The 14044-nt window shown below is 61.7% G+C and overlaps 4 protein-coding genes across 4 annotated transcripts; 1 reads left to right on the top strand and 3 right to left on the bottom strand.

Annotated features, from left to right (window-relative positions):
• Positions 1-3310: 3310 nt before the first annotated feature.
• On the bottom strand, positions 3311-4298 carry MNEG_5213 (V-type H+-transporting ATPase 16kDa proteolipid subunit; the record flags this gene model as incomplete). The annotated part of the gene is made up of 4 exons (XM_014046312.1): positions 3311-3351; positions 3595-3680; positions 3841-3961; positions 4142-4298. The coding sequence occupies 4 exons, from the start codon at positions 4296-4298 to the stop codon at positions 3311-3313; spliced, it is 405 nt and encodes a 134-aa protein (XP_013901766.1).
• A 1413-nt stretch (positions 4299-5711) lies between these two features.
• Positions 5712-8216, bottom strand: MNEG_5212 (hypothetical protein; the record flags this gene model as incomplete). The annotated part of the gene is made up of 8 exons (XM_014046311.1): positions 5712-5717; positions 5812-5916; positions 6124-6246; positions 6549-6592; positions 6786-6873; positions 7216-7311; positions 7565-7734; positions 8183-8216. The coding sequence occupies 8 exons, from the start codon at positions 8214-8216 to the stop codon at positions 5712-5714; spliced, it is 666 nt and encodes a 221-aa protein (XP_013901765.1).
• Positions 8217-8314: 98 nt separating this feature from the next.
• Positions 8315-10011, top strand: MNEG_5211 (hypothetical protein; the record flags this gene model as incomplete). Its single annotated transcript, XM_014046310.1, has 3 exons — positions 8315-9221; positions 9455-9633; positions 9889-10011. The coding sequence occupies 3 exons, from the start codon at positions 8315-8317 to the stop codon at positions 10009-10011; spliced, it is 1209 nt and encodes a 402-aa protein (XP_013901764.1).
• A 787-nt stretch (positions 10012-10798) lies between these two features.
• MNEG_5210 (hypothetical protein) lies at positions 10799-13718 on the bottom strand (the record flags this gene model as incomplete). Its single annotated transcript, XM_014046309.1, has 7 exons — positions 10799-10956; positions 11261-11432; positions 11939-12063; positions 12365-12539; positions 12814-12967; positions 13310-13389; positions 13680-13718. 7 exons carry the CDS (start codon positions 13716-13718, stop codon positions 10799-10801), a joined length of 903 nt encoding a protein of 300 aa, XP_013901763.1.
• Positions 13719-14044: the final 326 nt, after the last annotated feature.

Here is a 14044-nt window from a genome sequence, read left to right as displayed (position 1 = left end):
GGATGCGCCCGGCTCCCGTGCTACTGAGCTAGCGCGCGTTGCTGGTGGCTGCAGCTGCTGCGCTGTTGCGCATGCCAAGTTTGAAAGCGCCTCAGACACGTGCAACGACGACGCGGCGCTCCACGTGCACCGGTGCAGACAACGGGTGTTATCAGCAGAACCTCATGCTGCTCTATGAAGCTGGGACTTGCGCCTGGCTACTCATTACAGCGAGCGATCGCGCAAGACTACGGTGATTGCGAGGATCCACCTGGGTGGTGACATTACAATGTTGTGCAATTCGTAGACACGTACTCCCTATCGAGAGGTGGCCGTTACGGTGATGTCCCCATGTCCCATCGCCCTCGCCCGCCCAGGTGGGCAGGTGCAGACTTCAGTAGTGCAGTGTGTTGTCACCAGCAGTGTGGCCAGGTCCGATGCTTTTATCACGTGGGCCAGGTGCAAATCGCGGTTATCAGCAAATGGCGGTGAGGTGCAGCTGCATACAAGCGTGTGCAGCAATTTGCTGGAGGCCCTGTTGTTAGATGGGCAAGGGAGTTTGCACTTGAAGGCGTCATGCGACCACGCAGGCGTGCACATGGACTAACACTCTCCACCTGCCCCAAGTTTCACCTATGGTGGTCTTTTTTGTGGGTGCTATTGGTTCAGCTTTGGGCTGACATGGCCCAGTCTTGTGGCACTCGCAAGCTCTGTACTCGTTGTGCGCCCTTGTGCGCCCTTCGCAGCTTGTTCTTAAGGATTTAACAGTGATGATGACTAAAATCTCAAGGCCCTCGTGAGCTATTTGTTGTGAATGAGGGGGACGGTATGGGCGGGTGCCTATGTGGTATGGCAAGCCACGCAGGCTGCGTGGGCAACACTGCGCCATGACATCAGCTGTCCGCCTGCAGCTTAGTAGAAGGGGGGACTCCGGCTGCAACACACACATGATTCTGGAAGCATGACGTACACTCAGGCATCTGCTGATCTGCAGGTAGGAGCTGCTGTCGTCATCGCTGCCTTAGAGGAATTCAGACATGTTATCAGGAACAGCTCCCCAACAAGGGCGCTGGGGTTTGTGGTCGCCCCCCAAAAATCTTTGGCTTCTCGGCTGCCACTGGGTGGTGGCGCCCATGCGCACTGCTAGGTGCGCTCATCGGTGCCTCAACTGTGTTGTGCCTGTGGTGTGCGGCACGTAATCATCACAGCAAATGCAGCACAACAGTGAGCACCGCTGATGTCATCACCACAATCATCCGTGCGATGGGTGCGCTGTCCGCAGTGCGATCACTGAGACAGCCTTGAATCAACAATAAAATCCTTAATGAGCCTTTGAAAGCGGATGTCAGCCTCACAAATAGGACATTTGGTCGAGTAACAAGAGAGGGTGCTGCCGCAAAGCGCGCGCCACGAAATGCAATACTTTGGTGTGGAATACCTTAAATCAAGTGCCATCTGCAGTACTGACCCGTCTGATCAGAATTTGAATGTCCGATCTCACAATCCATGAGGAATGGAGCATGCTTTTTTCTCTTCAAACATATTATCTTGCTATTGTACAAAAACTCGAGCGCGCGCATGGCAGCTTTGGACTGGAGTTAGCCGCTTGAACACCTGAACAGCTGCTAAACAGCTGCTCGTCGATCAAGCACTATGCCTCTGCGCGGGCAACACCACGACCTTTGAGGCCCGTAACAAACCCTTCAAGACCTGTTTTACCCTGGTACGCCTATGCCAGGGCTGAAGTCTCAGCGATCTTGCATCCCTCTGAGCCGCCCACCTGGGGCCACCCTCGAGCAGCTTTGGGCATGTTGCTGCTAATTTTGAAGAGAGACCGTTGCTTTGTAATTGGTCTAAAATTGTGACGAGGCTTGCTGTAATACTGTACACTTTGTGGCACAGACTGGGCAACTATAAAGCTCTTGCTGAATTGCAATCTGGGAGTGCCATACGTGACTGCAGTGCAAATGCAACTGGGGCGCTCCCTGCACACTAACGTCTGTCCCCGCAAAATAATCACGGGTTGGCTTGAGCGGTTTTGTTGCAGGCTGTTATGAATCAAACCTTCTGAAAGTCCATTCAACAGGATAGCATTCCTTGTGCGCAGCATTCGCAGCCTCCGCACACATTCGCACACACGCACACACAATTTTATGCGCCCACCTACATGCTGGCCGCGCAGCGAGAAGCGGATCACAACCATTCTAGGTCTGACACGTGAGCACAACCAATGGTGGGTGCGCGATCTTCCCCAGTATCTCTTGGCAACAAGGGTTCAAGACTTCACCCTGGTCTTTTGCACAATCGGACAAGCTGCCAATCGCACAACATAAATCCACATGCCAAGCAGAACGCTGCAGGAGCAGGGCTCCAGGAGGGCAAAGGAGGTGTATCAAGCCTGCAACGTGGCGCGGGCAGCCTCCTAGCAGGTGCATTGCAGAGCAGGCGTTGCCACGCTTTGACAATCTATAACACCCTTTGAAAGCCCCTAGCTCTCAGGGTCAGACCCGTAAGGAAGCCTGCTCAGAAGGTTCGTGAGTGCCGACAAGTACACATAGCTTGAACAGGGCGTTGGACACAGGCCAGCTTGCCTGCGGGTGGGCTGCATCACTGGCCCACATGACAAAACACGGTAGTTGCGTGACAAATAGCCGCCTGGCCGGCCAAGCCAGAACCCCCTGCGCTGAACCAGGTCCACACGGCCAGCAATCAGAGAAGGGGTTTGGGAGGAACAATGGGCGCCACTGTAAATAAACGAGGGTTCCGCGAGCATGTGAGCCTTTCTTGCCACATTCGGCCCTCCAAGCGTGTCGCTGCCTATTAAGGATGGACGCGCACACGGGTGCGCACACATGCACTTTTTCACACACAGGCAAATACAAATTGTTGCACGCATGGGCGTTCAAAAGCGATGATACTGGAGTGGTGGCGGCCTTGTGCGCGGCTTCGATGATGCAGGCCTGCTGTCTGATCACATTTCGCTCCAGCAGTAGGATTTGGAGCCCCTGCTTGCCTCCCAACCCTTTGCTGGCTACAGTCGCCCAGCCCAGTGCCGGCCTGTCACCTGCTGCACCACTATCTGCCGCGAGCCTGCTGCTCATGACCTCGCCTCTTGCATGTCCTTAAAACGTTAAGCTTTGCGCACCCTGCGCTCCAAGCACCCCCTTCTAGTACAGCTGTTTCCTGCAACCGTGCGCGCCTGTTGCGCAACACAAGCACACAGTATGTGGGTGTTTACAGCGGACAGGTGCGCCAGTCGCCAGGCCCGGTTGGCTGTGACAAATTGTGCACGCGTCGAACGTTGGTATATGGCGCAGAAGATGTTTGAGCATCAGGCCGCAGCGCCTGCCTTGGAAGACAAGATGATGCCCACTGCGATTGCAAAAGCAGGGGCAAGGGGAGTAGGTGAGGAAAGGTTGAGGTGCAGACGTCTTGTTTACAAAGGCAAGCTTGGCATAAAGCAGTTGTGGCATCTTCAGGGTGATGTGCTCATGAAGCAAACATGTATCCTGCTGAATGCACGTGTTGTGTCAAGACTTCATTACAACTGCATTGCAGCCAATGCTGCCAAGTTGTCAACCGCCCAGCCCCCCTTGGCGCGGGTGACACTCTCACCAATGAGGCCGTAGAGCGCCAGCGCCTCCGCAAAAATGAGGATCAGGATCATGCCCACGAAGAGCTTTGGCTGCTGCGCGTTGGCCCTACGGACATGAGTGGTGCAGCGAGCGACGCAGGACTGCGCTGGGTGCACTTGGGGGAGTCGACCAGCTGCCACCGCATCTCGGGCCACACGCGTGTTGCCCGCCACGTACAGGCCGCTATTGCTACAGCAACAACCTTGCCATGCTAGGTGGGGCCCACCTGACTCCGGCGTCGCCGACGATGCCGATGGCCATGCCCGCCGCCAGGCCAGCCAGGCCGCACGACAGTCCGGATGACAGATGAGCAAAGCCGTCAAACAGCGTGTACTTGGCAGGCGAGACTGCAGGTGTTGTTTGTTCGTTCGTGGTTTAGAGCCTGGGCAAACAGAAACACCCTGAGGCGACGCTCCGTTGTGCTCAACGGCCAGAATGACGTTGTGCCAGCCGTATCACAACTGTGCAGCACACCCTGCGGCAGCGGCTGCGGGAGCCCCAGGATCGCTGTAAAAACGAAAGCTCACTGTTTGTGGAGATGATCACGGCAATGATGAGGCCGTAAATGCCCAGGACACCAGCCATGACCACGGGGACGATGGACTTCATCACGAGCTCGGGTCGCATCACGCCCATGGAGGCAATACCCACGCCAGACTTGGCGGTCCCATATGCGGCACCCATACCTGCGTAGGAAGCAGCAAATGATCTGTCAGTGCTGACAAGGGCTTGCTAGCTTGCTCCATGTGGCTTGGCCGTGTGTGATCGCGTGCGGAGGTCATGCAAAGTCAATCTCATGTGTTGGTATAAGAATCCGTGTAACAGACCCCTGACAGCGGCCAGTGGCGGTCGACCGCGCTGAGCTCACAGCTGAAAATCAAGGCAGAGGCCGCTCCGATGAATCCGAAGAAGGGAGCCGTGTCCTGGCTAGACTCCGACATCGTGCTGCTGCTGCGTTGAGCTGTGAGGGCTTCAACAGGGCTGTTGAGTGCGATCTGGGGTTCGTTCTAGGTGGGGCGTACAAGGTTGAAGAAGCAGACGATACAGGAAAAGCGCACCGTATATACACTGTGGGGGAGATGCGCCCTGCACATCATCCCAACCAGGTCGAGTCGGTTTCGTACAGCAGCTTCCAGGATGGCAGCCAGCCGAAGGGCAGGCAGACCAAGTGGGACATGCTTCACCTTGATCTGCATGGATGTGTGAGGAACTTATGCAAGCTAAGGCATCTCATGAGTGTACAACTCCTTCAGGTCAGGTCACATGCGTGCTGACAGCCATCAGTGGCTTTCGCATGAGGTGCAACCTGATATGCATATCCCAAGCCTGCGCCGGCAACTCATACAAAATTGTGACCGAACAGAGCCAATCAATAGCATGCAATTTTACACAAAAACGGTGCCGCGTGTGCATGATATATGGTGCCACTACAGCAGTAAGTGCCGAAGAAACATCTCTGCAAGCCAATACATGGGCCCTGCATTCAACTTTGCATGTATGCCAAGAGGGGTGGCCCAAAACCCGCCAGGGAAATCAACCGGCAGAGCTCAAAAGAAACAGCTGCTCGCAAAGCTTGCTCAGCAGCGCTTGCATATCTGCGCGGCGTGTGGCCGTCTCTGCAACCTTTGATAAGTGGGTGACAAAGTAACATTTGGACCAAGCGCCAACTCCCGCCACTGCTCAAACCTCTTTGATGCCTCTCTTCTCGATCGTCAAACATCTGCATCGGTACCCTAGTGCCCGATCAGACATAGTCCGCGCCACTCTGCGCACGGTCTGGCTGATGCTGCGCCGGAGGGTTGGACGGCGCGCCGCCCTCCTCCTCCCCAGCCAGCCCTGGATGGCCCAGCTTACGCAGCGCCTCGTCGATGCGGTCAGCCTTGGTGACGGACGTCCCGGGTTGAGTGTTTGGACAATCGCATGGGGGCAGAACAGAGGTATGTCAGAGTCACAGGCGAAGTGGATTCTGACGGCATTCCTGACCTGCAGCCCCTGCCCTCTCCCCCCACTGTCCAGGCATCGCCACTCACACCTGTCAAAACCTTTGCCTGGTTCAGCTGGTATCCCTGCAAGCGTACCTGGGGCGCGCAGCGCACCTCACCCCTGCACACAAGATGCGGTCCGGCACAGGAGCCGCGCAGCCGCCGCCGGCCGAACGCACAGGTGCGGCCCGGTGCTCTCTCGCGAGCGCCCGCACCTGCTGCGCGGGGACCTCTGAAGGCCCAAGCTCTCTGATGCGGTCCCTCACGGCGTCCAGCAGCAGCACGCCCGGGGAGTGGCCCGCGGCCGCCAGGCCGCCCACCTGCCGCCGATGGGTCCACCGGCGAGAGCAGGGGAGGCGATTAGACCACGAACGCTCGCAGGCCGCGCCAGCGCCGGCGAGAAGGCAAGCTGCCGGGGCGCCTGCAGGCGCGTGCGGGATGCTCTGTATCATCGGGGATGCATGTCCTGATGCCCCACGCACGGGCGCATGCACGCCTGACTGGGGGCCAGGCACAGGGGCACGCACCAGCAGGCTCAGGTGGGTGGGTCCCAGGTCCTGCACCCCCGCCATCAGGGAGCGGCCGAGCTCGTCCAGCGCCACCTCATCGCGCCACTTGAGCTGCCCGCCCAGGAGAGACACGATGCGTGCCTGCGGCGTGAGCGTGCGTGCGGGCGTGTATGTGTATGCGTGCCTGAGTGCTTGTCTATTTGATTGTGCACGGAGTGTGCGGAATGTGCGCGCACATGTGAGTTGTGTGAACTCATTCCACATGTGTATGTGTGCGTGGGGTCAGTTGCAGCGCAGGCTTGCCAGGCCGCGCACGCGAGCTTGCAGGGAGACTTCAAGGCAGTGGCGACCTAACCACCCATGCGCCTGCATTGCTCTCGCAGAGAGCGCTATTGTAGTGCTCCAGAAAGCCCCGGCGTGTCCACGTGACTATTTGCCCGCACCTTGGCCGGCGCGCTGAAGCGCTTTGCACCATGGGCCGCCATGTCTGCGATGCAACAGGGTTGACAGGGTTGCAGGTGCCTTGACAATCCGTTGGGCAATTGACTGGCAGAAACCTGGCATTCGCTCGGTCGGATGGCCGCTCAGGTGCACTTGAATAATTTGCTGGTGGCCGCAGCAGGTTGCCATGCCCGCTGCGACCTCCATGCGCAATGCTGCCGCGCTGCTTTCGCCCGCACCGACGAGGGTCTGGAACGTCTGCTTGTGATGCACCTCGCTCTCCAGCTGGTCGCCCACCAGCTTCATGAGCTGGGAGCAGTGCGCCACCTGGCGCGCCGACAAACGAGGCCGGTGTGTGGGAGCGCGTCGATGCAGGTGAGCACGGGAGTGAGGATGCAGGAGCACAGCGCAGTTGCACGGCCGCGCCGAAGTGGGGACAGACGTGCAGCTGCATTACGAGGCTGCTTGAAACAGGGGGGTTCGATGTGACGTCCAAGGAAAGCACGTAGAAGGGCAGCCAGCAAGCGAAAGGAGCGCAAGCGCCTGTGGGGGGTGAGCCCATGACTCAACGCTGCTCTACTTGGCCGCACGAGCACGCATTGAGCAGTGAGCAATGAGCATGATAATGAGAAAGAGTCATTGAGTAGAAGGACGGTTTGCACTGCCCACCTGTGCCAGCGCCACCTCCACGCCCTCCTCGTCAATGTCCTCGCCGCGCCCCTCAACCAGGTCAAACACCCGCGCAAGATCGCCCTGCTCCCCAGCCTGGCAGTGCGGCAGATTTGTTTTTGTGTCATGGAGGGGGAGACCGTGGGCACAATCGCTTAGAGGAGCGTTGACTGCTGGGTGTAGCCCGCCAATCATCAGGCACGCGCGTGCAAGTGGCTTGTGAGCGGTGGCAGCTGGGTGGAGGAGACGTGGTGTCAAGCAGAGCGACCCGAAGCACCCGCAGCCGCTCCGCCGCGTACAGGCGTTTTACACGGACCTTTTCCCTTCAGCAACCCATCAAGGCCCGCACCTCCTGCAGCTGGCGGATGAAGAGCTGCGGCTCGTCGTCCGGCGAAGCCCGCCCTTCAGCACACTTGCCGCGGCGCTGCCCGCTGCCCTCGCCGCCTGCGTCGCCCGCGGATGACCACCACCGCGCGGCGCCGAATGCGGGGGCCGGCGCGGCGCAAGCGGCGGACGCGGCTGCGATGGCGGAGGCGGATGTGGAGGTGGGCGCCTCACGCACTGTCAGCGCAGCAGGTCCCGCAAGTGTGGCGCTGGCGCTGCAGCTGTTGCCCTGCTGGACGCGTCCGATTCGGCGGGCGAGGCCCGCCAGAGAGCGCCTCATGGTTCTATCTCGTGTCGAGCGGGCAGTTTGACGATGATGATGGCGGGCGTGGTCACGAGCGCTCGAGCAAGCAGCTTCACCACAATGTCACTGTCATCATCAAAAATACGTATGATCGGCGTTGATTAACCAGGACCTCGAGTGATACGGGATCAAGTTGGCCTGCAGGCGGGTGACAAATGCCTCACAGCGAGGCCACTGCAATGTAAATGAGACGCGATCAAGAATATGTGCATATATGCATACATAGCATCTATACAAAAGTCGATCTGAACGCTAACGTCTGATCTCGGGATTTCCCACCCGCGCAGCGATTCCATGCTGTCATTGCCATCATAGTTGAGTTCTTTTTTGAATGTACTTGGATCCATCTTTATGAGTTGCTGATCCCGAAGTCGCTCTCGTAGCACTGCTGTGAGTTCAAGAACGCACAGCATGGACGGTGCAGAGCCGCCGCAGCAGCCCCAGGACGAAGGGGATATCGGGTTCCCGGGCTTCTCACCTCCGGGCGTTGACGCCAGGTCCTCGCCAACGTCGAGCCTCGACGCCGTGACACCTGAGGCGCTTCGCAGCAGCTCCGCCGAGCTGCACCCGACGCCCTCACTTCGCCGCTGGCTGTCAGGCGCGTCCGATTCTTTCAGGCGCCGCGGTGAGGCCGCGGCAGCGCAGCAGCAGCAGCAGCAGGATCACGACGAGCCTGGCAACCCCCGCTCGCAGCACGAGGAGGTGCCAGGCGCAGGGAGCCTCTTCCTGGTCAACCCGACCAATCCCCGGGATGCTGCCCCAGCGGCAGTCAACCTGTTCGCCGCTGGCGCCGCCCCTGCGGCCCCCTTGGAGCATCTGTACCAGCAGCCTGCCGAGCAGCAGCCGCAGCAGCAGTACGACCAGCCCTCGCTGCAGTACGACCCTCCTCCCCGGCAGCCCGCCTCCCTGCAGCAGCCAGCGCCGCCGCCGCGCCAGCAGCCGCCGCTTGGCCCCAAGCAGCTCGCGGCGCGGGAGGCGCAGCAGCCTGACGCGGCTGCGCCAGTCGGCGAGCCCAGCAAAACAACCCATGAAACTCCGAAACGAGGAAAGAGGGAGAAGCGGCGCAAGCCTGAAAGCGAAGACGGGGATGCGGACGGTCCTGAGGAGGCGCAGAGGCCGAGGCAGGCTTCAGGAGGCGGCGGCGGCGGCAGCACCGTGTACGCGCTGGTGGTTCTCGCGGGCGTTGCGGCCGCCGCAGCGGGCTTTGCCCTTTGGTGGCGGAAGCGCGGCGCCGGCCAGGAGGGCGCCCAGACGGGCAGCTCGGCGCAGAAGCCTGGAGCCAAGGGGCTCGACGCTGAGCTGGATGCCTTCGACGCGGGTGCGCGGTCAAACCGGTCAAAGCGGCTGCGCCCGCAGCGGCTATGGGTGGCTTTTGGACGGACACGGCGGTGTGTGGGGTCGGCTGTGGGCCTGATATTGCTTGTTGATACAGCACGTTTTGGGATGTTGCATTGCTCTTCCCAGGGTTGAATCTACACGCAAGGCTCGCCACCTGTCGTCATCCCCAACCCACCTCAACCACCCCACAACCGCCAAACCAACCGACACCAGAGATGGCGGCCATGGACGCAGAGATGGCGGCAATGGAAGTTGAGGACGTCCCCCCGCCGCCGCCCCGCCGCCCGGCGGCCCCCGCCAAGCCTGCGGTGGCGCAAGGCGGCCCCAAGGCGCCCCAGGCAGCGGCGGCAGCGGCGCGGCCGCAGGTGGCGGTGCCAGTAGATGACATCGACGTGAGTATGCGTCAACTCTTTGCGCCGCATATGTCCTGGGTGTGCATTTTTGCAGCTTTCAAACGAATGCGCCGCTCAACAATTTGCGCACCCCCACCGCCCGGCCCGCTGGATGCGTCGCCGCTGCTGTCTTCGGCCGCACATGCGTATCTCTGCATGCGCACGCGCCGCGTCCTCGCACCAGCGCGCGCGTCAAAACACATCCACCGTGACCCACGCTGTCTCCCTCACGCGCTGGATTTGAAATAACGACAGGTGCGTGATCTGGGTGACGACGACGTGGACTTGGATGAGGCCGCCCTGGCTGAGGTGGAGGCTGAGCTGGCGGCACTGGAGGAGGAGGAGGGGGACGACGCGCCGGTGGCGGGCGCGGCGTGACCTGGAACCGCTTGGCGTCGCCATGGCGCGTCGCGGCGGCCCAATCTGCGTCGGCGGCGGCCCAATCTGCCCGTGGAGTCGTGGGTGGGTGGCGCCGGGCCTGCCGCCGTGCCGGCCAGGCGTGGAGTGTGCGCTGGGGCTGCAGCCAAGGTATTGATCGCGTCGGGCTGCTTTTATGACGTCGCTGGCAGTTGCTGAGCTGTTTGCTGTCGAAAACGATCACTGCCGCAATCCCCTTTGCCTGCACGGCCTGCACACCAGTACTGAACAAAATATGCACAGCACTGCCATGACTGCATCGCGGCGATAGCATCTGCTGGTCTCAAACACATGCAAACGGACGTTCATACCCAATGCACCTGCAAGGGAAACGGATGTAATCACTCAAAGGAGGGGGTTTGAGACGAGTGATTACAGTTGCACTCAACCTACCGTAATCAGCGCACGCGAGTATACAATCAATCCACGATAGCAGCAGCCTGGAGACCAGCTCGCGAGTTGCGCGCAGCGGCGCCCGATAGCGCCCATGTGCAATTCTCCGCGGCGAGGAGCGTGTGGTGTGATCAGCACATGAAACACGGCGGCGCAACGAAATGTATGCCCAGGTCTTCGAGACTTGGTGTGCTCAGACCCCCAAAAGCCCTCTCCCCTGCCATGACGCCCGCGAGTCGCCGACGCCATAAAAACCTGCTCTGAGAGTGCCATCACTGCCGCCCACCAGGGCCCGGCCGCCCGCGATGGCGGGCCAGCAAGCTCGGCGCGTCAGCGCGGCGCGGCTACGGGCGCATCAACGGCCGCCCCTCCGCCCGCCACGGCCGCCCCTGCCGCCGCCGCCCGCCCCTGAGCCGCGGCCGCCCCTGCCGCCACGGCCTCCCGCCTGCTGCTGCAGCTGCGCCATGCCCTTGGCCCAGGCCTGCTGCACCTCCTCTGCGCCCTCGGTGTCGCCTGCGGTGCAGCAGGGGTGCGGGCAACAGTTGCAGGGGCAGCCCAGGGAAACAAAGCAATAAGTATGAGACACTTCCTGTGAGAGCACGCCGCGCGCAGCACGCGCAAGCCATCAGTCATTGAGAGCGCCGTGTCCCTCCTGTAGCCAACCCCCTCTGGGTACCAAGGGGACAAGCCAACCCGTGTGCGCTAAGCCTTGTGCCGCCCCGCAACACGATGTCCCTCGGCACGCGCGCCCGCCCACGCGCTGCACCACCGCGCGTGCAAGCTGCCGCCGTGCTGCCGCCCACACCCTCATACGCACCCGCTTTGGTCTTGAGGTCTGCCACCGCGTCGAAGAACGCCTTGAGCAGGGGGTGCACCTTCACGCCCACCACACCCTGCATGCCCGCCAGCGCCTTCTCCGCCCAGGACGCGGCCGCGGCAAAGTCGCCCTGGCCCTCGCACACGTCGGAGAGCGTGCGCGCCAGCATGACCTGCGGGGTTTGGGGGTTTTGTTTGGGAGAGAGTGCAGGGCGGGCGCAGGGGTTGACGACGTGTGATGTTGCGCCTGCAGCTTCGCAGGGGGCACAGCCCTGCCGCTCGAGAAGGCGTCGGCCGCAGCTTCAAGAGGCGCTGGCGCTGGCGATGAAAGAGGCGCGTGGCGGCGCGAGAGGGGAGCGGCGCAAGCGCCTTGCCAGCTGTGCTACAAAAACGCGGGCCCTGGCAGTCATGTGTATTCCCCTCGACCCGTCCATCCAGCCGTCAGGGCGAGGCGGTGTAGGTCCATGCAACAAACGGAACAATTGAGCCCCGCACACGCGCACGCACACAAGCTCTCATGCACAAACACACTTGCACACAAGCTAGCACACGCACACACACACACACATACACACACATACACACACACACATGCACATACACCCACAACCATGTACACCTACCCACACAGCCAACGACACAAACACAAACGCACATATGCACACACACGATTACGCACCGAGCTCTGGTTGGCGGTCCCGCTGTGCTGCTCGTTGATGGCGTACAGCTGGCCGTACAGCTCAGCAGCCTCAGCCAGCTCGCCCGCCTGGCGGTGGCTGGAGGCCAGCGCGGCCATGATGGCAGCTGAACGGGCGCGCGTGGGGGTAAGGGGGGGGCGGCAAGTTCCAGGTTTGCTTTGGGGGCCAGGCAACGGGGCTGCATTGGTGAGGACCGATTGGACCCAGCGGAAGCGACGGCACAGCTCGTCCAAGCATACGGCCCAACTGTGATGGCAACGTATGCTGTTGTGGAGTGCAGACTCCCTGATGGAACTATTGCGCTCTGCCCTGTGCCAACCCAACAGAGGCCACACAAGAATCACACAAGCTCGGACTACCGCACACGCAGGCAGGCAACCCAGATGCAGGCAGGCAGCCGCGCGCACCTGTTGCCTCCGAGTCGGCGCCCTCCTTGTCCTTCGCCACCTCCAGCGCCCCGAACAGCACCGCCTTGGCCGCCCCAAAGTCCTGCGCCTTCATCTCCAGCCGCCCCAGGTCCATGCAGGCGCGCAGCATCGACTGGCGCGCCTTCGACGCGTCAACGTGCACCTGCACCGCGAGCTGCGCGCGCGAGCCGCGCGCAGCATGCAGCGGGCGCCGGGCGGTGGGCGCTAAGATGCGCCCCTGGCAGCGGTTTGAAGGGCCGTCACCAGCCGAGTGCCGGTTGCTCGAGGCTTGTCCCAGCAGCCGCACTGCATCGGCCGGGTCCAGGCAGCCCTCATCCTGTCCCGCCTCCCACAGCCCCAGGGCAGTCTGCCGGGTTCCAAGGCAAGGGAATGCGGAGCTGATCAGATCACGTCAGATCAGGTCGCATCAGATCAGACTGCGGCCTCACCTCATCGTCCTCGTCCGGCTTTACCGCGGTGCCGGCCGCCTCCTCCGCCTCCTTCTCTGCTGCAATGCCCTTGAGCTCGTCAATTGCATCGGTCAGCAGCTTCCTGGCAGCTTCTCTGTCGCCTAGCTGGTCCAGCGACTCCACCAAGTTGCCCCTGTGGCCGGATGCGTACGTGTGTAGGGTATTATATGTCAGCTTTTTGGCGCGACATGACAAGGCAGGTTTGGTGGAGGAAGAGGGTGAGCGAGGGAAGAGAAAGGGAGAGGTAGAGCAGGAGGGGAGGAGGTGGTCTGCATCTGGGACAGGTGGCCTAGGCGATGAATGCAAGAGAATCTTACATACTGTACGCAAATGCAGTAAGTGTGGAAGAAGACAGGTTATGCAGACGCCTCGGCTTGGTGGAGGGACACCACCACCCCCACCATCACCATCACCATCACCACCACCACCACCACTACCCCCGGCCCTCAGTGCGCCTGTTTATCCTGCCCCGCACCTGGCCAGCGTGGCGGTGGGGTGGGCGGGGCCAAAGTGCTCCAGGGCCATACCCAGGGCGCGCGAGTGCAGCTCCTTGCCCTGGACACGCACAGGAAGGGGCGCGATTGCCGCTTCTTCACGCAGCTGCGTTGCGCCTTGGGCATCACATGGGTCTTGCAAGCAACTCGGGCAGCGCGACCCCGCAGGCAAGGGGGCCGCGCTGGATCGAGCGCATGCGGGAGAGGCCCTGAGCTGCGACGACGCGAGCCCTGCTGCGCTGTGGAGCCACCCCGACACGCCAGAGAGCCGCCGGGCCCACGCCTCGCCGCTGGTGCAGAATGAACCCCCGGGAGGGGGGGGGGGAGAGGGCAGCAGGGTGGCGGCCGCACCTCCTCGTGGCTCTCCATCCGCTTGAGCACGGCCCCCATGTTGTTGGACAGCTTGATGAAGAGCGCGTGCTGCCCCGCATTCTCCGCGGCCTGCGGGGAGGGGCGGCGGGGCGCGCGGTGGGCGGGGCGCAAAGGCCCTCTCGCGCGAGGCCCTCGGACGGGGTTGGGCTCGAACCCCACCGTCCAGTACAATCATGAACCTGGGCTGTGCTGTGGACCTGAGGACGCATCAAAGCGCGCCCCCAGGCATCCAAGCAGCAGTGCAGGCTGCACAGCTCCGATGGAGCACCCAGGCGGCCCACAACGAGGGCCCCATGGAGGGGGCCCGAGCCCGCGCGCGCGGCCTCCGCGCACCTCCAGCGCGA

This window comes from Monoraphidium neglectum (assembly GCF_000611645.1).
Source record: "Monoraphidium neglectum strain SAG 48.87 unplaced genomic scaffold scaffold00765, whole genome shotgun sequence".
In the NCBI taxonomy this organism is placed as follows: domain Eukaryota; kingdom Viridiplantae; phylum Chlorophyta; class Chlorophyceae; order Sphaeropleales; family Selenastraceae; genus Monoraphidium; species Monoraphidium neglectum.
Note: the sequence above shows the minus strand (reverse complement) of the source record. Positions and strands in the feature narration are given on the sequence as shown.